The sequence below is a fragment of the Apodemus sylvaticus genome, chromosome 21 (assembly GCF_947179515.1).
Source record: "Apodemus sylvaticus chromosome 21, mApoSyl1.1, whole genome shotgun sequence".
Lineage (NCBI taxonomy): Eukaryota > Metazoa > Chordata > Mammalia > Rodentia > Muridae > Apodemus > Apodemus sylvaticus.
The window spans coordinates 30901589-30925354 of record NC_067492.1 but is presented as its reverse complement, the minus strand read 5'-3'; the positions used below and the strand labels follow the sequence as shown (position 1 = coordinate 30925354).

The 23766-nt window shown below is 33.2% G+C and overlaps 1 protein-coding gene across 4 annotated transcripts in view; it reads right to left on the bottom strand.

Moving 5' to 3' along the window:
- The window catches only part of Cdh8 (cadherin 8), a 394512-nt gene that overhangs the window by 72140 nt on the left and 298606 nt on the right, over positions 1–23766 (bottom strand). For all 4 annotated transcript variants that reach the window (XM_052166508.1, XM_052166505.1, XM_052166507.1 and 1 more), the window contains exons 8-9: positions 18818–18939; positions 5859–5976 (exon numbers count right to left, since the gene is read on the bottom strand). In XM_052166508.1, coding sequence (XP_052022468.1) covers positions 5859–5976; positions 18818–18939 — 240 coding nt within the window. The remainder of the gene's footprint in view (positions 1–5858; positions 5977–18817; positions 18940–23766) is intronic.

Genomic DNA, 23766 nt, shown 5'->3' with positions numbered 1-23766 from the left:
TGACATAACCTTATTTTGTATATTAGAGATCCCATTGATTTTGTGGTGAAAATTGAGCCATACATTTTGTTATTGAAAAGTAAGTCCCATCCTCAGTAGGAAAAAAAGGTTGAAATATCTACAGCAATATCAAGCATTTTGTATGGTGAGTATTCTGTGGGAAAGTTTGCTATAGTAATTAAATGCAGGGTTTTAATATTACATTACAAAAAGTGGTATACATTATATTCATACAGGCAGATCCTATATATGGAGAAAGAGACAGAGAGAGAGAGACAGAGGACACACACACACACACAGAGAGAGAGAGACAGAGAGAGAGAGAGAGAGAGAGAGAGAGAGACTTAGAGAGACTTAGAGAGACTGGAAAAAACAGTAACAATGGTTGTTCTGCTCCCACAACTGGGGTCTCTAGTAATGGGCATGTGAGGAAAGAAATGTAATTTATAATAGGCTTTCTTTACTTCAATGTATCTTGGACCGGCAGAACTTAAAGAGGCCTATGATAATTACATATAGTACACATGGTTTATCCTGTAACTGGACTGGAAACAAACAAGGGAAGCTAATAGACAAAATACATGTGGAGGCATGTTACTTTCTTAAATATGGAAGGAAGGACCTATCTTCATCTTTAATAGAAGAAAAGATTTCTCTTTTTATTAGATATATTCTTTATTTACATTTCAAATGTTGCCCCATTTCCTGGTCCCCCCACAACCCCTGAAAACCCCCTAACTAATCCACACACTCTCTCCTACCTGTCCTGACATTCCCCTATACCAAGGCATCTAGCCTTCTCAGGACCAAGGGCCTCTCCTCCCTTTGATTTCCAACAAGACCATCCTCTGCTGCATATGCATCTGGAGCCATGGCTCCCTCCATGTGTACTCTTTGGTTTAGTCCCTGGGAGCTCTGGGGTATTGGGTGGTTCATATTGCTGTTCCTCCTATGGTGCTGCAAACCCATTCAGCTCCTTGGTTTCTTTCTCTAGCTCCTCCATTGGGGACCCTGTGTTCAGTTCAATGGGTCAAGGCTCTTAGCGGACAGCCATGCTAGGCTATGACTGCAAGCACAACATAGCATCAGTAACAGTGTCAGTGTTTGATGCGCACCCATGCATGGGATGGATCCCAAGTTTGGCCAGTCACTGGTTGGTCATTCATTCAGTTTCTTCTCCTGTCTCTGTATTTCTTTTCAATGAGTACACCTTGGGTCGACAATTTTGAAGGTGAGTAGGTTTCCCCATCCTTCCACTGGGGTCGGGGCTGTCCAACTGCTGGAAAGAGTCTCTTCTGGTTCCATATCCCCATTGTTGGCATTTTGGCTAAGGTCACCCACACTGAGTCCTGGAAGACTCCCCCATCCCAGGTCTCTGGGACTTTCTATAGTTTCTCCCCAACCCTCTGATCCCTGGCAGCTGAGACGGATGCAGATACAGCTAAGCACTGGACTGAGGTCTGGGACACCATTGAAGAATTAGGGGAAGGATTGAAGGAACTGAAAGAGATTGCGACCGCATAGGAAGATCAACAATGTTAACTCACCTGTAACCCTGGGAGCCACCAACAAAAGAGCATACAGGGGGTTGCCTCAGCAGAGGTCTGCCTTGTCTGGAGTCAGTGGAGAGGATGTTCCTCAATCCCTTAGAAAGGTGATACCCCCATGGAGAGGGAATGCCTGGGGAAGTGAAGATGAATGGGAGTGGAAAGGGGGAAAGAACTCTACAAGGAGGCATCACAAGGGAGCCTGGCAACATTTGGAAATTAAATAAGTAAAATAATTTATTAATAAAAATCAATAAAGCAAAGTACCAAAAACCAAACTAAAAACACAAGCACATGAAAAAAGCAAAAAGAAATCAGATTCATGTAGAGACAGATCATGTCCAATTTTTGAGTAGTTTTTCAAATCTTCAGGAATGACTGTAGGTGTGTGTGAAGGTGTGTGTGTGTGTGTGTGTGTGTGTGTGTGTGTGTGTGTATTGCAGTACAGCAAAGTGTAAACTTAGAACTGTTATCCTGGTATTGCAGATGAACAAACTGAACTCACAGTAAATTATTTTTAGAAATAATATTCCTATGGTAGATACTTTATAGTATAAAATATATAAAACATATATACTTGAAGTAGGGCAACCTCAAGTTGAGATAGAATTCTGAAGACAAATATGACTTGCAATCTCTACAAGTAAAGATTTTATAGACATTGAAGTAATATAAGGCATGTTTACTTAAAAACTCAATTTACAGTCACTGTCCTTTACATTAACAAAATCATTTGCTGAGAAGAAAGTTACTTATTTTTGTGTTTGACTCCATGGCCTCATATATATTACTCTAATGCTTTCTCACCAGGATTCAATGACAGCTGTAGAATGGATATCTTATGAGTCAGATTATAGATGACTCAAAGATTTCCAAGGTGAGGGAAATCAACTTCATTTGAGATCATGATTATTTGCTAGATTTTTCTCAACCATAATCAAGTAAAAACTAAATTTAAGTGTAGTGTGTATTTTCTTCTCATAAGCTCTCCTTAAACAAGAGAACTTCAGTTTCTATATTTCACTGGGTTAAGTCATCTTTGTATTTTACTACAGGCCACTGAAGTTCCCTTTTCAGCAACCTAAGATGTTGAAAATCCAATCAAAAATTATTTTACCTATGATGTGCTGGCTGGGGGAAAGCAGCTTCTGCAGACCTCAAATTTCCTGCAAGCAATATATTTCAGTATCTGTTAAAGGTCCATTTATCTTCCTTGTCTTATATTGAATAGTTGGGTATTTTCCATTTCCACAGTTAGAGTAGAAGCCAATACTAAAATGTGGTCAGCCAAACCCTTTGTTTATAAATTCACCCAACTAAAACATGAAGAAACCAATGTCTGTATTACCAAATTAAAAGATTCATGAAGCTCTGAACTTTAGGTGTGCATAATATATTGTATTTCCATATTTGACCTTCTGAGTACCCTTCCTCCATATTGAAAGCTGCCATCTTATTATGTTATAAATATTATTCCTATATACTTAGCAGCAGAATTATTTGTGAAGTCATTCAACTGTGTAGCATAAAAGAGACAGTTCATTTATATTTCATTTTATCTTTGATTATGAATTAGTGCAGGAAAAATTGCATGGGGACCTATCTATTTAAGAAGAAAGATCATAAGTATGAGTTGGAAGGCAGAGCTACAAGTTTCTTAGAAAAGAAAAGTGTTTTCTGAAGATCAAAGTAACTGGGAAAGTATTCCATTCATCTAGTGTAGATTTGGATATATTGCATGTCAAAAAATTTAAAATGGATAATCTGTAAATTGTCTCAGTTGAGAAGCATCAATCTCTAATCATTTAAAAGTACAAATTAAGGACAAAATAAATGATTAATATCTATAAATATAATTAGAGCATTTGATTTTATCTTATCCGAACAACATTAAAAATGCCCCAGTAAATAATAACATAAAATTAACTTTTGTATTCTCACAAGCATCATTAACAGTAAAAATAATAACAGATTATCTATGTAATAACTTTTTTAATCTATATGTTATCTACCATATATCCATATACCTATACATTTAAAATTGGCAAACCCTTTGATTATTTCAATGGCTTCTGTATATTATTAAGACATCTTATTTTCACAATAACTATTCATACAACAAAGAATATTATCCTATGTAGCAAAGTCCATGAATTTATAATATAGGCAAAAGCATAAGGAGTATAAACTTTACATATATAATCTAAAGGCCTTTCAGGTTCATGATTTATTTTATGAGGATTTGTTGAATGTTTGCATCCTGAATCCAGAATCACAGTGAACAAATGCCCTACGTTCTATGAGACAGTCCAAGTTTATGGTGTTTTGCAGACATAAATATGAACAGCAGCTTCTTCCACTTTAATAAAAATATTTCCCCTTGGAATAACAAATTTCCTAGTCACAATTTGCAAAACGAATGACTATAAGATTTGAAATGAAAAATTGTAGTATACGAAATGCCTTTTTAAATCCTGAGTCACTTTGTAACACCCAGAGTTGTTTTCAGACCTGGGAGATAGGCCAATATTTGGGCTTCTATTTTCTAGAAACAAAACAAAACAAACAATCCATGCAACTTTAAATATTCTGTTTAGAGCTTCTTGAAATTTATGACATAGCATCCCTGTGCATTTTTCTACTAATTTCAACATTTCAGAGAAAACCTAGGAAATCCATTATCAGATGACACATGCCTTTAAGAAGTATTGTCATTTAAAATAGAGGTTGTAATTAAACTTCCTCTGGAATCCAGTAATTTCCCTCTTATTCATCTAACACTTGTGTTCTCTGTGTTTTCCAGGACCATAGCTATAAAGAGGGCCATGGGTAAAAAGGCAAGTATTGAAGTTATGGACTGGGCAGGAAATATAAAGGTATCTGGATATGGCAAGTATGAACACATTACTTCATTTGACTTTTTAAATGAGGGTTATTTTACACAAAATAATCTAGATACCAACGAGATCACGATCAAATAGGCAGCGAACCACATTATTGTATATTATCAGAAGTTAGGGGGTTATCAATGGGCTTTGAGCATAGCTATATCCATGCGATTTCCATAAAAGATAAATCTTGCTTATCTTCATGAAATGAACAAAAATAATGTTCTTGGATAAGAGTTTCTGATTGGGGTGACTAACATGTAAGGACTCCATCTTTAGGGAGAAGGAATGTAATGTTGTCACTTTAATGTTTATAATAATGGAATCAGGCTAGGTAAGTAATGTCTGTATAATGATCTTCTTGCTTCTTTATTTCTGATATATCTACATTTCTCAGATCTTCCCCAAAGAGCCAAGTAACATGACAGTGAAAGGTAAAGCCATGATACATTTAACACGAGCCATAAAACACTGTTTTATTTCATAACAGAATTTTCTAAAAAAAAAAAAAATTAACCTCCTATAATCTTAGACAGCAATATCCCAAACAGTTATCATGCCCCAAAGTTTCCTGTGCTAATTCTGTACAAATTCTATATTGTACATTTTAGAAAGCAAAGAAATTCCTATAAAAGTCCCAGACAACAGACCCAGACAATACTAATAATCTTGTTAGTTGAGACCAAGATAAATATGTTAGAGCCAAAATAAAGTTACAGTCCTCTAAAACATGGTATATGAATAGATACTAATGTATTCATGAAATAATGTCTTAATGGTTGAGCTACAACCTGTGATCCTAATACACCACACTTAAAGGAAAAGTAGCCATATAAAGAAGGTTCCCAAGAAATAACAGACTAGATTAGATATTCTCTGTAACTAAGAGACATATAAATAAAATTAATTTGTATTACTTCCCAAATACTACTGATAAGATATATCCTTAAGAAGGTTTTTATGATCTAATTACTATTATTAAGGTTGGTACAGGATTAAAACAAATACCTCTACTCTCTACCCACAAACCTGACAATATTAAAATATACTTTTCCTAATGACTTAGTATACAGACAATTAAAAGTTAACAACTCCAAATTGCTAACTAGTTCTTTTCGTGACAGCTATCTCAGGATCTCAGCCCTCCTGGAAGCATTTACATGGAGTAAAATGGCGCTTCTCATCTTGTCAAGGAAAGTACTCCCTTGGATGCCATTAATTTTCATTAACAGTTTTCTTATCTGTAATGTCAGTATTAGAAAAAGGAAGTGATGTAATTACCTTGCCATGCAGCTGATAAACTAGGTTTTAGCTACTCAGGAGTGAACAAAAAATAATTTAATCATATCTTCTATTAGTGCTTGGAAACTAAATTCCATCTCCCGTTTCCACCCCGCATCATTTCAAAGTCCTAACATATTACCTTCATTTTTCTTGATGGTGAAATTTGGGTTGTTGACCATTTCTGGAAGAAGACTGTACAAGAAAAAATGTCCGTTTTTGGGATCATCTTTGTCCATGGCGCTTACTGTTTGAATGACCTGTAATATAAAATCATCATCAGCGTTTCTGATCATTTCAGAGGACTCCCATTACTTGTAATATCTCAGTGAGATCCCTTTTGTGGTCTGGTACTTTAGGCCAAAGACTCATTTTCAGTTTTCTCAATTATCATGGATACTTTGTGCCAAGGCTATGGAGCAAAATTCATCACTTTAAAACCTCAGCTGTGATAAACTGATGAAAATTAAGAACATTACCTTAGTTTCCATTTGGTGTCTGTGGCTTGAAATAGCAAAGTTAAGTGTATTTGAAAACTCCACTGGGTAATTACGGGTTTCTTGAATATTTACGAGCATCTAGAATGAGATTTGGAACTGTTACAGGGATTGGAGAGGGCTATTGGGAGGAACATGGAAGCATGTTTAAATCTTGAATCCTCTCAGCTCTTCTTCATCAGGGTATGAGAGATTGCCAGATAGAGTTTCCCTCAAACAAAGCTCCCTGGAAGAAACCTTGTTGAGGAGTTGTGTGTGTTTTCTTCCAATAATGAAGCTGCTTTTAAAGCTAGTGGATCATATATGAAAACAACACTTAGGATTTTACCCTGAGATGAATAGATTATAGGACTGTGCAGAGAACTGTTTAGATTGACATAGTCTTTTGGAATCCTACACTGAATGTGCTAGTTTCATTTGCAAAAGCAACACTAACTTAATGCCATGTCATCTCCTAGGATGACAAAGAACTATCTTAATTCCTATTTATAATTCCATGATATTTATTTCTTCAATGTGAAACATTGGAAAAGAGATCACATAATAAAAATATGAGAGCTCATATTTTTTATTGCAAATAGCTATCATATGATCACTATGTGAATGAATCATGGCAGCCAAGGTGATAATAGATATAACAAAACTGTGGAAACAATGACATGATCTATAATAATACAGTATTGAGTATATGATGAAAATGACTGTAAATATTTTGTGTATATATGAATATGAATATTCCATTTGACTTTGAAATTTTTAACAAGGAAAAGAAAAATCATTTTTTTTTGTGAATGGGTTCCATTGTATTGTGACATATGACTTGAACAAATTGACTGTCCATAAATTTATAACTTCCATATGATTGAGCTTTTACATTCTATCATTACAATATATTTGGAACACATTAAAGATAAAAGTTAATGTTTACATTATGTTTTAATTTTGTTAAGAAACATGTCTAGGTACATTCTAGAACTTATTCTATTTGCAGTCAGTTTGAGTATCACTATGACATAAAGTAGCTGCAAATACAGTTTATCCTTAAGCATTGAGTCAAAAATCTTTAGGATTTTTCTTGAATTGAATTTTCCACACTGAAGTCAGAGTTTTAGTGTCCCTTCTTTAAGACAGGCTTGACACATTCTAAAACTTAGTTTTCTTTAATGTGTAAATAACGAGTGTTTTCTCATGGGTAAATTGATATTTTTTGTTTATTTACTTAAAACTCTTATGAAATATCAAATGCAATGTTATTTATTCCTGATTATTACTATTGGTTTTGTCAAAGACACTGCTTCTCATTGGAGACATGATTTTTAGTAATTCAAAATGTTTGTTATTCCAAGAGGGAAGCAATCTAACTCTAAACAGATTTGAAAAGAAAGAAATTTTATATATATATATATTGTTTCTAAACACATAGGATATGTGCTTCAGCATTTAAGAGTATGGAGACACTCTGAGGTCATAATTTCATACAAATAAAATAGAATGAAAGGACAAGGTAAGAAAATGTTTAATGAATGTACAGCTATTTAAGATGCAAGTATATACTGACCCATTTACTTAAGGAGAGCTCTGTCAGAATTTCATGTTGTAAAATCAAGGAATGACGGGCATCTACATTGCATCAGTTGTGCCATGCTTCCCCTTTGTACCCAATCTTGTCTCCATCTGTTGCCCGGTTCCATCATTCACTATGTATGTGAGTGTATATGAAGAATGGAACAGTGGAAGAGATGATTTCTTTATAATCAAGCATGAAGATCAGTCGTAATATAGGGCATATAAGAGGTATACAGAGATAAATTTCCTATCATTTATATATAATGTGAAAGTGTTGATTCATATGTGCTGATGAAATTACCTATGTAAGAGTTATTTGATTAGTGAATCCACCATATTGGAAACAATACACGCAACCCATAATTTATTTTGCATGTATTAAGGCATACAGGTACTTACCACCATGTCTCATAACTTTTTTCTGAACATCATGCTGGAAATGAAGCATGTTTTTCCATCACTTACATCAACCAGGATTCATTAGACTGCTTGCCCACAAACTGTCAAACCAGAAAGTGTCGGGGCAGGGCATGTCAATATGAAGATTCCACAATCCAAGTGATTCTCATACAGATGCTTTTCAATTCATGAGAGCAAATAGTGGTACTCATGGGTCTTAATCATTAGGTAGTTTTGTTAAGTTCATGATGTGTTAGTTAGGAAGTAATCAAAATTGTGAATCTAATTGACTTAACAAATATCCCATAAATTGGCTGTGGTTAACATATTTGGCTAAACTATATTCAAAGCTATATTTTATTATATTGCAGATAATCATTGTTTGGGCATTTTATTTACATGTTGATCCTGGTAGATAATTTGAAGGGTTTTGTGCCACTAAAATATATTAAGATACTTATATTAAATTTTAGTTTTCAATGATGTAATAACATACGAATACAGTTATTTTAAACACTGGAAGGAAAAGAATATATTCAAGGGAGTAAACCCCAACAAATATTACAGAGATAAGTACAGAGATGGAATGTGGAAATCTCAGAGTTTCTACTATGGGATCTGTTGCTATTTAAATAATTAATCCTTCATTGAATTTTGTAAAAATGTCTAAAGAATTTACAGATGATGAATGTGTACCTAACTTTCAGTTTTGATACCTTTCGCTCTATTTGTAAAGTGACTATGCAATTAAGATAGCGAAGGCTTAGTAATTTTTATGAAATTTATTCAGTTCCAGTGGAGACAGCAAAGGATTAGTACACTTCTTTTTAAAGAAAAGAAGAAAAGAAAAGACTATTTGAAGTAATATTAAGGGAATGTATATCAGCACCACCGTTGAATTTTGAAGCATACAGAAGTCCTGGAAAGGCTTGATGCAGCATTGTAGGGGATTACAAGGACAGATATATGGGAGGGAGTTGATTGGGGAAAGGGCAGAGGGAAGAGGGCTTATGGGACTTATGGGGAGGGGGAACCAGGAAACGGAAAATCATTTGGAATGTAAGCAAAGAATATAGAAAATAAAAAAGAAATTCATCAAAGAACATTTTCAAGAAAGAAACTAAAAATATTGATAATATAGCATAATTCTGATTATATAAATTATTAGATTATATATTCTAAATTTGCATGGAATTCTTGTAATTCTTCTTAAAAATTAATTTTGTAAAAATTTACATTTTGAAGCTCAAATCTTCTAACAAGACTATGCTGTGATCAATTAGAAATCTAATAAAAAATACTGTGACAAACATTCAAATTGAAGAGCCTATAGGAACTGTAAAAAAAAAAAAAAAGAAAGAAAGAAACAAAATTTCCAATGAGTTCTTGTATCTGTTAATTAACAGTCTATTTTTAGGTCTTGAAACATGACAGTCAGTGAAATTCTCCCCTCTTACATCTATTGTAAGTTGTCTGGCATGCAGTAACCAGCAACTACATAACATGGATTGGAGAAGGAAATGAATGGACAGATGAATAAATAAGTAATTGTAGACATATTTTTCTCATCCTTGTTAATGTGTATAATGTCCTAAGAAGCAAACCCTAGAAGATTTATTAATACACTAATACACACACACACACACACACACACACACACATACATACACACACAAAAATAACTTTATGTCTCATCTTCAACATGTCTTATTAAATATTATCTACATTCTTTTCAGCATTCAAGGTCAATTCAAGGTTCATTGACTTTCAAGCTTTCTATATATATTTTAATAACTTTGGGTTTGGATTTCTAATATGCTGGCGAATGGAAGGTGAGATATGTGTCTTCATTTTTCATATTCTTGGTTTCAAAAATATTATAGTCCCCTAATGACTCTGAATGGTAAAATTCACAATCAAAATAATGTTGATAATCATAGCTGTGGAGAGAAGGTAGGAAAGTTCTTACATGTTGTAACTTTTAAAATATCTTCAGGATTTCATGAATAAATATATATGTCATAAATTTATGTAATGTATTTGCATACATGTATAGTCTCTAGGAAAACTATATAATGATAATTAATGGGCATATGCAACTGAAGCAATCACTAAAAAAATGTCTTTTCTGTTACATTTTAACTACTCCTATAATTATTTAAGTAGAAGGTAACTCTAAAGCAGTGGCCAATTAAAGAAAATGTATATAAAATGGTAGAATACAGCAATTTTATGTTTCAATTTATTCTTCTACTATTGTCAGTTTCATTCAAGCATAAATATTTTTTCTGAAAGAATAATGTCTATCTCTTACATCAGCAGTTTTTGTCTATTTTTTAACAGCAGTACTTTCTTTTCTAATTTGAAGAATTAATGAACAACTGATCAAACATTAGTTTACATATCTCTACTCAAAGTTAAAATTTTTTGGACTTATGATTTATTTGCATAAATGAAGATAAAGTATGATTTTTATCATTCATCTATGTTGTCCATAATAAAACAGAACAAAAGTGAATAATCATTTTTCTAGAGATACTATTCATGAAAATGAAGTTAAAATAATTATTATTTACTGAAAAAGGAAGATATGTAAGTACTAGATTAAATATATCCAAGGAAATGTAGAACATGACCCAATTATGTCAAAACTAATTGATAGATCCCAGGTGTAAGCACAATTCATATCTATTTAGAAGATACTAATAGAATTTATGGGTACATTTTTAGCCATTCAGTTGTCATGAGGATTTTATTATCTTCCCTATTCATAATGGCTTCTTTTGTCATTGTTTTTCACTAGAAACACCTGTTGTCTCCAACATGTCACATGCCTCTTTAGAACACACAGCATGAAGTAATGATCTCCAGGAAGCGCACAGGTCACAGATAAATATGTGTGATTTAGGCTTCGGAAATAAACTATGAAATACCTAACCATTCCTCCCACTTTTAATCTCACCTTTCCTATTTTTACTGATACTACACTAACCCAAAGCAATATCAATGTTGTTTTCTGTATGGAATGTTTAGATATGTTGGGCTTTTGAGGTATAGTCTCATGTGTTGTTTTGCTGACTCAATATGTCCCCTAAATATTTTTATGCCCTCCAGAAATAATCAATATAAAAATGAGATGATTCTGTATGTTAAAGAAATTTATGGCTCCTGAAGTAGTTAGCTTTCATTTAAAGACAAAAAACTCAGACACCTTCTTTTGTTTGAAGTCACGATTCCCTTTCAATTGTGTCTCTTATGATCAGATATTTCTATACGCTATCTTGCTTTTGCTGGCAAACAATAGTTCCTAAGGTGAACTGATTGTTTATTCTTAAAAAGGTCATGACTTCAATGTGGATCCCTTAAATCATTAATTTTATCTATATTATTTTGAAAGAAACTCACAAGAACTTATAAACATAATTGAGTTACTGGGCCAAATACTACACACCACCTATCTGAAAATTCATGTGCCTGCATACATGTACAAAGAATGTAATTAAACTGAATGTTCTTAAGTTAATGATCTTGAACTTTGTTCACTTCAATGTTTCTCTACCTTATTCACAAAATACACAAAAACATACAAACACAGATGCACAAACACGGATCTTATTATGCTACTTTACAAGTTTTTTCTTATCCTCTGAAAGATGTTATCTCATAGCATCTGAAAGGTATAGAAATGCAGCCATTATTTTCTCCATCTTTCCAATGCCTCTAGTTCTGTTTTAAATGTAACTTATGCCTTTAGTAGAAAGTCCATGGTGCATATTTAGCAGATGATTGCCTTATCTGGCATCAATAGGAAGGGATGACCTTAGCTCAGTGGCCCATTGTGGGAGGATGGTAGGGTGGTAAGGCTGGAGTGGGTAGGTAGTTGGGGGAGCACCATCATGGAGGCAAGGGGATGGAATGGGGGTCTTGCATGGGGAAACTTGGATAATGTAACAACACAAATGTATATGTGTGTATGTATGTGTGTTTGCTTATGAATATATTAATATCTTTATATATAGGGCTTTCTTGTGTATGGTATTTTAACCGCTTAAATTAACCCCCATTCCTTAATATTAAGTCAGGATACTGATAAATGCCTTAAAGTTGACATTTGGATTTTCTACTCCATAGTCTTAAATGTTATTTTATCAATATCTTTTTCATTCTCTCAAAATTGTGTTCTATAATTCATATTCCTGTTAATAACCCTCTTAAAGTTTCTACATATAGCTACTCCATATATGGATGTATAAATTCCATTAACTAACAATCTTCTTACTCTACCCAAAATCAAATGGAAAAGCATTCTCATCTTCTGTTGAGGTCATCAAATTGCTCTGGTTTAAATCATTCCTAATTCCAAGTTGTGTATGCAGATAGGTAAAAAGGGGGAGGGAGCTTCTGATGGACAGGTTAAAATGAAATCCCCTATACCAACTGCTTCATCAGTTCTACAAAACACCCTCATTTTATTTTGTTTATATATATATACAGAAAGGTAGGGGGGCTCCCAGAAACTGAAAGCAAATGAACAGTGTTACACATTCATTCTTTGCTAAGTTTCTAAAACAATAATTATTTTTACTTTCCATATTTAGCTTTTATCTTTTTATCCATGGTTTCCTAGAGTGCATTTAAGTAAAATATGGTATTTTTCCTAAGAATTTGACATATGTTTTCTCCATTGGTAGTGTTGTTCACTTTTATTCACAGTCTTATTGTTCTCATGGCTATGATTTCAAGAGTTTCTTTGGATACTGACAAAGAGTCAAAATTCTTCTTCTTTGCGTAGTATAATAAGTCTCTAGAAATCTCAAAGGTTTGAGACCTTCGGGAGCAGCATTTGGAACATTTGTGTTGCATCACAAAATATTTTTTTAAATGTGTGGTGGTGGCCCCTGGTTCTGGAAAGACTCAGTGAAACAGTACTCAGCAAAACCAGAACTGGGAAGTGGGAAGGGGTGGGTGGGAGGACAGGGGAAGAGAAGGGGGCTTACGGGACTTTCGGGGAGTGGGGGGGCTAGAAAAGGGGAAGTCATTTGAAATGTAAATAAATTATATCGAATAAAAAAAAAGAGTCTATGGAAAAAAAATGTGTGGTGGTGTATGCCTTCAGTCCCAACACAGAGGCAAGTGAAATTCTTAAGTTCCAGCCTCTTCTCCATTATCAAATTCCAGGTCAGTAAATTAAGACTTGTGAGATCCTGTCTCAAACAAAATGAAAGAAAACAAAATGCTAGAGTCTTCTTCAGCCTTGGCTTCTGTAGCTATGTACTACAAGTACCAAGTTTCTCAACTAACTCTGTCTGTGATATGGTCAGTGATTCTTTGTGTCATTTCCTGCATAAGGCAAACAGCCTGAGTTGAAGTTACAGCCTCCTCGAAGCTCTTTCTAGTATAATATAGTATGTATTTTTTCCCTCACAAACACTGGTAAAAATTCTGTTCAGACATGAAACTCTTTCTAATCTGGTCCTTGCTTCCTATTTCCAGGCTGAGATAGCCTCAAGTTCAAGCAGAGTTCTTGCTGCAAATTCTATTCTGGCTTAAGTTGTTGGCTAGAAGCGCCTCTTTGAGTATAGTTTTTTGTCATTTTCTTTAATAAAAACAAATTAGAAAAAGCAAACAACACAAAACAAAGTATCAGACAATACTTTAGATACCTGATTTTTTTTGTTGCTGTTCACCTCTGTTATCTGTTTCCACCTTTGTTTCATTCTAATTAAAATATCTTAAATGATGTGATTCATCAGTTTATTCTGTTTATCATGTGTTCTTCATTGGACTTCATGAAAATTCTTCTACATTTTCATGTTGTTTTCCCAATTGATGTTATATTAATTAATTAGTACATCACAGGTGTACATTGATTATTGTTTGATACACAAATGAGCAGATTTTCATCCAAAAAAGTTAACATGTATAGTGTTTGAGAGTAAAGCAAGTGTTTCCTTACTAATGCCTGATAGATTAACTTTGAAATATGTCTCATTGCTGAATGATATCAATTAGAAACATAAGTGTTAAATTTTGTTAGTATTCTTTATATGGCAGCTATGCTGTATATCATTGAGTTGTATGGGTGATGACATTTTGATGAGCTATGATATTTCTATAATAAATATAATAAATAAATATAGATATATAAATATAATAAATATAAATAAATATAATGGTCAATGACTACAATTTTGCCAGAGATACATGATATTTATGAAGATGAGTTAAAGTCTTTTTATTTTGCCGTATTCTTTTTATAAGACAGACACAAGAGCTACTGTCTAATATAGCTGTTAGTATAGGTGTTGATGAAACTCAAATTATAATCCATTATATTCATTGATAGGAACAAGCTAATCTGTTCAATAAAGGAATAAAAAGCTTTAGCAACCTGTCATCTAAGCATTTTGAATACTTAAAAGGGAAGCTTGACTCGTGACAAATATGAATACATGTTTAGCCCCTGGACTGAAAAATGTATTGGAAATAAGTCTCTATTAATCTGTATACAGTATGTAAGATATTGGTACCTAATATAAATCCTACCAAAATCTAATTAAGAAGATATGATATAGAACAGAGCTCTGGAATGCTTTCTAGCCAATTGTGGATGATCATCTACATCAATTTCCCATTTTTTCATTCTGAATGTAGGAATGTTAAATACACTGAAGCCTCTGCTCACTTGTTACCTGTTCCTCCACCTGCTGACTGGATCCCCATGGTCTTCAGATAGACTCTGGTTTATCTCCCAACTGACTCCTCAGACAAAACATTTTCTGCCCTGTGGAACTTATCCTAGAATCTAAAGACTTTTCAAGATGTATCATTATCTCTTTAGGTCCATTTAGTGTGTGTACTGGATGTTTGAAAGAATTTCTTGACAATCTGTAAATTCTAAGAAAAGAATTTTCCAAGAAAATCCTACGATGATAAAATTCTGATACTTTTATATTATATTCCATTAAATTTCTCATGCTTAGCCAAACTCTGTGATAATGATGATGTTCAATGAATACTTACTTACTCAAACAAAACAAAACAAAAAACAAAACAAAACAAAGCAAAACCTCTCATTCAGAAGTATGAACTATAAAACATCTTTTAAGTGTCATGCGCATTCTGAGTTTTACCTGGGGCAGGTTTAAGCTAAGCGACCTCTTCTATGCTTCCTGTGACAGTACAAGCCAATTGCTTGGTCGATGAACACATCACATTTTGATATCTTGATATAAAACAACTTACCCATATCTATTATACATGGTGTTTGAACAGAATAAATAGCCATCCAAGATACTGCATTAATATTTAGTTATTTAGTGGGATCATTTAAAATATTCTAAAAATAAAAGGATTTGGGTTGATTTTCTGTGAATGACCATGACTTCTGCCTCTCTCTGACAGTGATTATTGCTCTCTTGAGATAACCATTTTTTATGAACTCCACCTTTTGCCTCATAATTTTAAGAAGGTAATAGAAACAGGTGTGATAAAGAATTCTCCTTCAAAAACATAGTTATACCTCGTTTAATATGATGCATGATGGAGTAATGATGATTGCTAGACCAGTGAAAAGAGCCTTTCTCTCTTTTAGGTGATCCTGGTTGTGTTTGATATATTGAATTCTGTTGAAAGGAATATACTTCAATAGATTCTCTAACTCAATACTGACCTTAGATTCCCCTTTTCTGAGGGGGTTTAGAATTGTTTTGCATATGCCTTTTCATGCCAGAGCTTTTATTCTCTCTTTAATAGCTAGTCCTGGACCACTGAGAAGATTTCCAGGAGCCAAGTCTCTAGTAAGGCTGTTTCTTGAAGAAGTTTATCCAGAAATTTGTATCTTTCAAGCACATAAGCCATTTGAGTATGACTTTTCCATTTGAGTGTGACTTTTATCATTCCAAGGTTATTTTCCAAGATTATTGATTGTTAAACAATGCTAAGATAACTATCAATGTAGTGAGTGCTACTTCTTTTTAATACTTTTCATGAAATTGTGAACACTAATATCAACATTGTGTTTCTAAAGTGAGTTATTTATTCGTGTGGTATTATGAGAGATGACAAAATATGTGTTCTACCTAGAGGTACTGGTGAATGTTTTTAATACAACAATTGAAGTGACTGGCAGAATGGATCAAAAGTTTGAGGACAGTATCAGTGACCTTGTAAGTTCAAAGGCATTCTGGACTACATACTAATAAGACATTGTCTAAAATTTTATGACACCAAAAAATACACGTATTTCAAATTCTGAACATGCATAATATATAGTATAGTAACATAAAATTTGTGGGAAATGTAGAAATAAGTAGATAGTCAATCATTAAAAATTAGGCAGGTGTTATATGAAAAATCCTACATGAGTTTTGGATGACACAAAGGATTCAGAGAATCCAAGAAACTGTAGGAAATGCCACACCCAGTTTGCTCTATGGCCCAAACCCATGCAAAACAAGTGTTGATACATTTGTGGAAATAAAACTCTAGTAATCATGCTGAAAGCACATTCATTAGGGGACACACCGCAGTGACACATACACACAGCAAAGACATTTGTTCACACAATAAACCATTCATTGTAATTTGTGAAAATCATAAAATAAACAATCAACTTTTTTTATTTGGATGTTGCATAAAATATGAGAGGAAACAATGCATTGGCTTTTGTTCGTTTTCTTGTTGTTTTCTTCCTTTCTTTATTTCCTGAGGGTAAGTAGAACTGCTGAAAAAAAATCGTTAAAACTTTATAAAGAGTCAAATTCCACAGGGTAACACTCCAGATTCCTAGAGATCCAAGCAAGAGTCCTGTCGATATCCCTATTGAGGCCAACATGTGAAGTGTCAATGACATTGACTCTGAACTTGTGTGATGAGTTCTGCATGAGCAATGAAGTTCTAGTTAAATTCTAATGTATTTTACAGATTCTGTATGATACATAAATGCCTATCAGTAGTTGGCTCTGTTATCCCATCAATTTTCTGCTCCATGTAGCAATCATTCCCTTCAACCTGAACCTGCCGTATTTTGATCAAAATCTCTCTATCTATTAATTCAGAACCCTGGTTAAATAATATCACTGACATTTGCACATGTAGACATGTGAATGCATATACACGCAAGCGTGTGAGAGGACACACACACACACACGCACACAAACACACACACACTGCCAATAAGGATCACAAATCAAGATGCTTAGAAGTTATAATTCATACTTGACAATTCTGTTATGAAATTAGAAACAAGGCTAATTTTGGATTTGAAATATGAAAATAAAAACTGGTGGAGCTGAATGTTTTGATAAGCACACAGCCTAGTTAACTAAAGACCTTGCATTTCATTATGAGAATTTTAGCTGTGCTGTGTGTATTTTATGTTTTTGTTTGTTTGCTTGTTTGTTTTTGTTTTGCTTTACATTTTGGTAGACTAGGGGGAGAGGAGCTAAACATTTTGATAAGGAGGAATTGTCTAGAAGATTTTACCCACTATTTTATGGGCAGATTATCTGTTCATCCTTTGCAATATCAAATGAGAGAATAGAACTAGGTAGCTACAGTCCTATTCTATTTTTTTTTTTTTAGGATAAAAAAATAATGACTCTTGTCAGGTAAGCTTCTTGGCAAATAGTAAGTTTAATTCCTAACACCCACATGAGGCACAAGAATAGTTGGATTAACAACTCCAGTGTCATGCTGTCAGCTGCTGTTTATTTAAATTAAAATGTCACCATCCAGAAATAAATTAGGAAGTTGAAAAATGATAAATTTCTTAAACATACAGTACTTCGGCACCTCATTAAAATAAATCTATTACAATTGTGGTTTTGTAATACGTTACATAGGCTAGTTGCATTTTGACATTCAGAGTATAGTGGTTTCTGTGGATTTTGTTTTGAATTTTACCTTTCCCCACACCCTGAACCTTGACTCTCCATCCCTCCCTCCCACCCTATCTTCTTCCCACTGTGTCTCCCTTCCTCCCTCCCCTCATTCTTGCGTCTATCTTTAGATCTTTAGAATATTTTTGTCTGTTCTAATTTATAAATTTTTCTGCCCATTATTTTTGTCTTCATTATTTCAATCTATGCAATATCTGTCTTAACTCTACATATTTAAATGCCTTAGGGGCATGCCTAAAAATTGATGTCTATATTATGTTTACTAAACTTGCATATATGTGTACAGACACTAGTATCACTACATCAAGCTTTCTATAAACTACTGGTTTTCCATATTCCACATTTATGCAACAATATTCTTTTCAATATAAAACAAAAATGCATGCTTCCTATGAGCTATTTACTAGATTCTTGCCAATTGATGGTTATTTCTAGCTTCTGCACTGTAAAACTATCCCCAGCCATCACCTATATGTGATGTATTTTAAGAAAATGATTTGGCTCAGTGGTCATAGGAGAAGAGATTATTGCACTTTGATGAGCCAATTTTTTCATAAGTAAGAAGAGAATTAACATCTGAGAAAGACAAATATTCCCTTCTGTTACCATTTGGATGAATTTCATGCCTGTGACTTTGTAAATCCAACCAATGCAAATGCACGCAGTAATGCAGGTTAAATAAATATGAGACAGTTGAATACAAACATATGCAGCATTAGCAACATGGAGATATTTACTTGGCCAGGTTTTCCATTTTCACATAAAAATGCCTCATATTCGGATGCGAATTCAGGGGCGTTGTCATTGACATCCAGGACTTTAATAGCAACAGGCACTCGAGATATCTGACTGTGGTTCCCTATGGGAAGGAAAAAATAACATCAGAATTCAGAGTATTTCATTTGAACGTGTAGCTCAACTCTCCCTACGTCTCCTGTGACTTCACTTCAATAGGATGATTTCACATGACAATTATGGAGTCTAAACTCAACATTGTGAGGAAGAAGACTCAGTGCTTTACTACTTGATATGTATAAAATAAAAAGCAATCTGAAGTAGTTTTTCAAACACTATTTTTCTGTATTATCCTACAAATGACCATATGTAAATGAGCTAAAAGAGCCCTTGCTCATAAAGTAAGATATATTTTATTTAAAACCCATCATGTAAAGGAAAACAATATATACAACAAATATTTATCTGATCATTGATGGGGAAAAAGTACCTAGTACAAGCTATTACTCATTTGTCAATGTATGCATCTCTTAAGATTAAGCCTACCAAGCAGATGAAAGGGCAGAATTAAATCAAGCGTAGAAAGATAAAATTTGAGGCGAAGAATCATATACTTTGTAAATTTAGTATTTTGTTAAAATCACTTTTAGTATATTTTGGGATAATACCAGCAAACAGATTTATTCTACTCTTGTCATTTTCAGAATTAATTCCATGCAAATAAGACTATAGTCTTCTAGTGTTTCTAGGTCAGTTCCCATAGTAGAGAATCTAATATGCAATCTATAGTCCTTAGATCTTTAAACTAAATATAAACTATATGTATACATGTGTTTAAACATACACACACAAACACACACACATAATTTTGTTGTTTAAGTATATTGCTGGGTAAGGCAATGCTTATTTTTTAATAAATATTAATTGTGATGTTCTTCAATTCTATCTATACCATGTTGCAATCTTAGATCTGTTGTAAATTATACAGAATGTATTGGAGAGGGTCAATTATTTATTTGTGTTACTAAGGCAATGAATATTTATAAACTAACAAAGTGAGAAACATGTTTTGGGTTTTTAATATAAATAAAAAGGCCTACAATTGATAAGACAAATTTCTGTTTTTGACAACCGATTAAGGACAAATCTTTAAAACATTCAAATACTTGTCATTTTAAAAAACGAGTGACTTCTAAATTCTACAAGAAATGATTCCATTCATGCAACACATTTATAATTGCTTCCTAGCTAGCCCTTAAAATTTAAATTCAGAGCCGGGCAGTGGTGGTGCACGCCTTTAATCCCAGCACTTGGGAGGCAGAGGCAGGCAGATTTCTGAGTTCGAGGTCAGCCTGGTCTATAGAGTGAGATTCAGGACAGCCAGGGCTACACAGAGAAACCCTATGTTGAAAAGCCAAAAAAAAAAAAAAAATTAAATAGAGTTTAATTGCTGTAGCAAGCTCTTACATTCAGATTTAATTTAAGGATGGAGAACTGACACTGGCCTCATGGAATTTCTCTCATGTAAGTTATGGAACACAACTTCCTGAAAATAAAGATGATGCCTCAAAATAACTTCTCAAGTTTTGCCCTTTTAATTTTGCTGTTTAATGTCTAATGAATTAATTCCTTCTTTTATAAAGGAAGCATGTAGCTCCCTAGTTTTGATGTAATGCAAATTTAAAAACAGTATAACACATGTGTCTAAGAGAAGAAACTGACATTTCATATTTGTCTAGTCGACAAAACTCTACAAAGGTTAAACTTTAAATGCGAAACGATTATATCCTTAAAGGCTTGTATTGCTTTTCTCCTCTGATCATGAGTTTAGAGTGCTTGTGCAATATAAAAAGAGTAATGTTTGTGGCGATGTTTAGTTCCTCATCTTTGCCTCCTTTATGCCAATATTGACTCATTTTTTTTCCCAGGGAAATTAAAACCCCAAAATTTAATATATTTTTCATGAAATTAGTATAAATCATATAATAGAAGAAATGATGTTTGTGACATGAATATGTGGTTTGTGTACAGGTACATTTTAGCCTTTGTGATGTCTAGTATCATCGAGATCATGTATATTATGTTATTTTAGAGAATATATTTTACACTGTTACAATATTAATGTTTATTCTGTTTTGGTCTTTCCTATGAGTCACTTTTATTTCCAAATATGGAGGGCATACAATATTTTCAGGGACCTGATTACTGTCAAGCCCTCAAATGTGCCCATGTTTGTTGTATTTATCTTACATTTGACCAATTTTTGGAGTGTGAATCCAGATATCATTCTGAAACTATCTAATGAATTCCATAACCCTTATAATTCATACAGTTGCACATATAAACTATAATCCTCCCTGGGAAGCTATACAATTTATGTTCATTATTTTATGGTTCTATTTTATCACAGAAAAGCCCCTTTAATAAATTAATTTTTTAATTCCATGTGTCCTAACAGCAAAGTACTGTTAGATATTCATTTATTATTATAATGCTAATTCATTTTGTATCCTATCCCAATTCTTTGGCATATAAATTATTATATACAAACCTCTATTAGACATTTTTGTACTTGAACTAATAATGCCATTCATTTTTAAGTGGTCATCGATGATTAAATAAACTTTGTCAAATATTGACTACCAAGTCTATCAATATAGACTATAGAAGGTACATGAAAAATCTATCCCTGTTCTTACATAGTATTTTGACCCTTCACAGGGAACAATAAAGCAAGCCAGGGGGTCAGGCTCATTGGCATGTCCATTAGTATGATAGTTGCTGTCTCCCCTTGTCGTTGTATGAGCACATCTTACACGCAAACACACCTATAAATACCTTCTTAGTACTTAAAAATGATAATTTATTATAAGGTTAAGAATTTCATTTTCTCTCATGTTTGTGGGTGTGAGTGCGCAGAACAAATACCTTACACATCTTGTGTATGTGCTCTACTACTGATTTACATTAGAATTTTCCTTTTCATTTAGTATTTTAGAGTACTTATTCTGTACAAGAAAAGAAAAAGGGAAAGGAAAAAGTAAACCATTTCCACTGCACTGAAAGAGACATTAATAGAGTGGACACAAATGGTAGCCTCAATTGTGTTGTGAAAAGACTGAGAATTTCAGTTAGACTACATACAGTGTCAATGACTGAGTGCCTTCATCTGTTTTCTCTTTTGATTCCTTGGTCCTTCTAAGAAAGGGTTCAAGCTACATTTTTTAAAAAGAGATTAAGGTGATTTTTACATTAATACTAAGTTATGGGCCTTGCAGCATGGAAGTATTCTATTGTTGCAGGAATGCTGAGCTGTACATACGGGTGCAATATTTATCACAGGTTTTCTATTTATTTTTCTTTTTCAATTATTTGTTTCTCCTTATAAGGTACTTTTGCATAGTCCATATAGTCTGTGGCAAATCTGACCCATACCTGCACCTGCATTTTCAGAGGAATGGTTTTTTTTTTTCTTTTTCTTATATCATACTTCACTCAAGGTCCATTTGAAACATTACCTTCTGCAGAAAAGGTCTTAAAATCTACACTAATCATCATCATCATCCCTGTCTCATATTCCTTCTGCCTATTGAACTCCCTAGAAGTGTTAATCTTCGAATTGTTGTCTGATAGTTCTAGCATGTGTACACTTGTGGTTAGATTCAAGGAACAATGACGAAACTCCTCCTTTTTGCTAAAGTCATAACATGTGAAGGGAACATTATTTCTGACATGATAATGACAGGTTTTCAGGTTGAGGTCTAAGCATATCATTTTAATTGTTGCCATTCAATCCAATACATAGATACATTCAATCCAATTCCTAGAGCTAGGATATTTGTAATGAATTCGAGTGATATTAGTACTCTATAATTATATTTATACTCCACTTCTATCATAGAATCAGCGAAGTGAAATAACTTTAATTGTATGTTCTTTGAATTCATTCTTCAAATTACCATACAATATGCCTTTAGGACATTTAAAATAAAGTATAATTGCTTTATGAGAATTTTGTTAACATATTTATTTATTTATTTATTTATTTTATTTTATTTATTTATTTATTTATTGTTCTCCATTGTTCGGTTTATTTATTCAATATAGTATTATACATGTATTTCTATATGTCGAGGCAAGTATTTGACAGGTTCATATTATGTTCATTTATTTATAATTTCCTTAGTCCTATACATTAATGATTAAGGGTAGGACTTATTAATTTCTTTAAATAATCATCTAATACTAGTCTTGATTTAAAGGGGTAGGTAGTCCCTTCTATTTGGAGTCTGAAGAACAGGAAAAAAATGCCTTGAGTTCATTCTCTCACACCCAGATAGCAATAGGGCCTAAGAGTAGAAAATTTGAGACCAAATCAAGAAATATTGTTATTTAAACTACTGTATATGGAATTGTTTTTTTATATTAGATTTTATGATTTACAAATTATCAAAAATAATACTGAAAACTGATAAAGTCAGTAAAACAAACAAACATGAAATGATTGGTCCATCTTCCCTAAACATTCCCCAAATGTTACTTTTGGCCATACTAGATGTGTGCACATGATTTAAATTACAACTTAAGATATTAAGCACAAAATTTTCACTTATGTACTAATGAGTCATTTTTAGCCAAATTAATGAAATGATAAAAGCTCATATTTTAAAGATATTATAGAGTAATAAAATTAATTACATACACTTCTGAGGAAATTATTCATGCCCTCTGTGACTGGCCCCAAAATGTTTGCCTTTCATCTGATACATAAACATGAAATATAAAGATATTATAATTAGAAACTTGATTAACATTCATTAAATATTCATTTTCTATATACAAGAGATGGGACAAAGAGGTCTAGAAGGAATAGACCATCTCCAAATGGGCACAAAGTCAAGCTAATTTTGAAAATAAGGAGCATAGAAGCAAAGGCTGAAATAGTACCTTA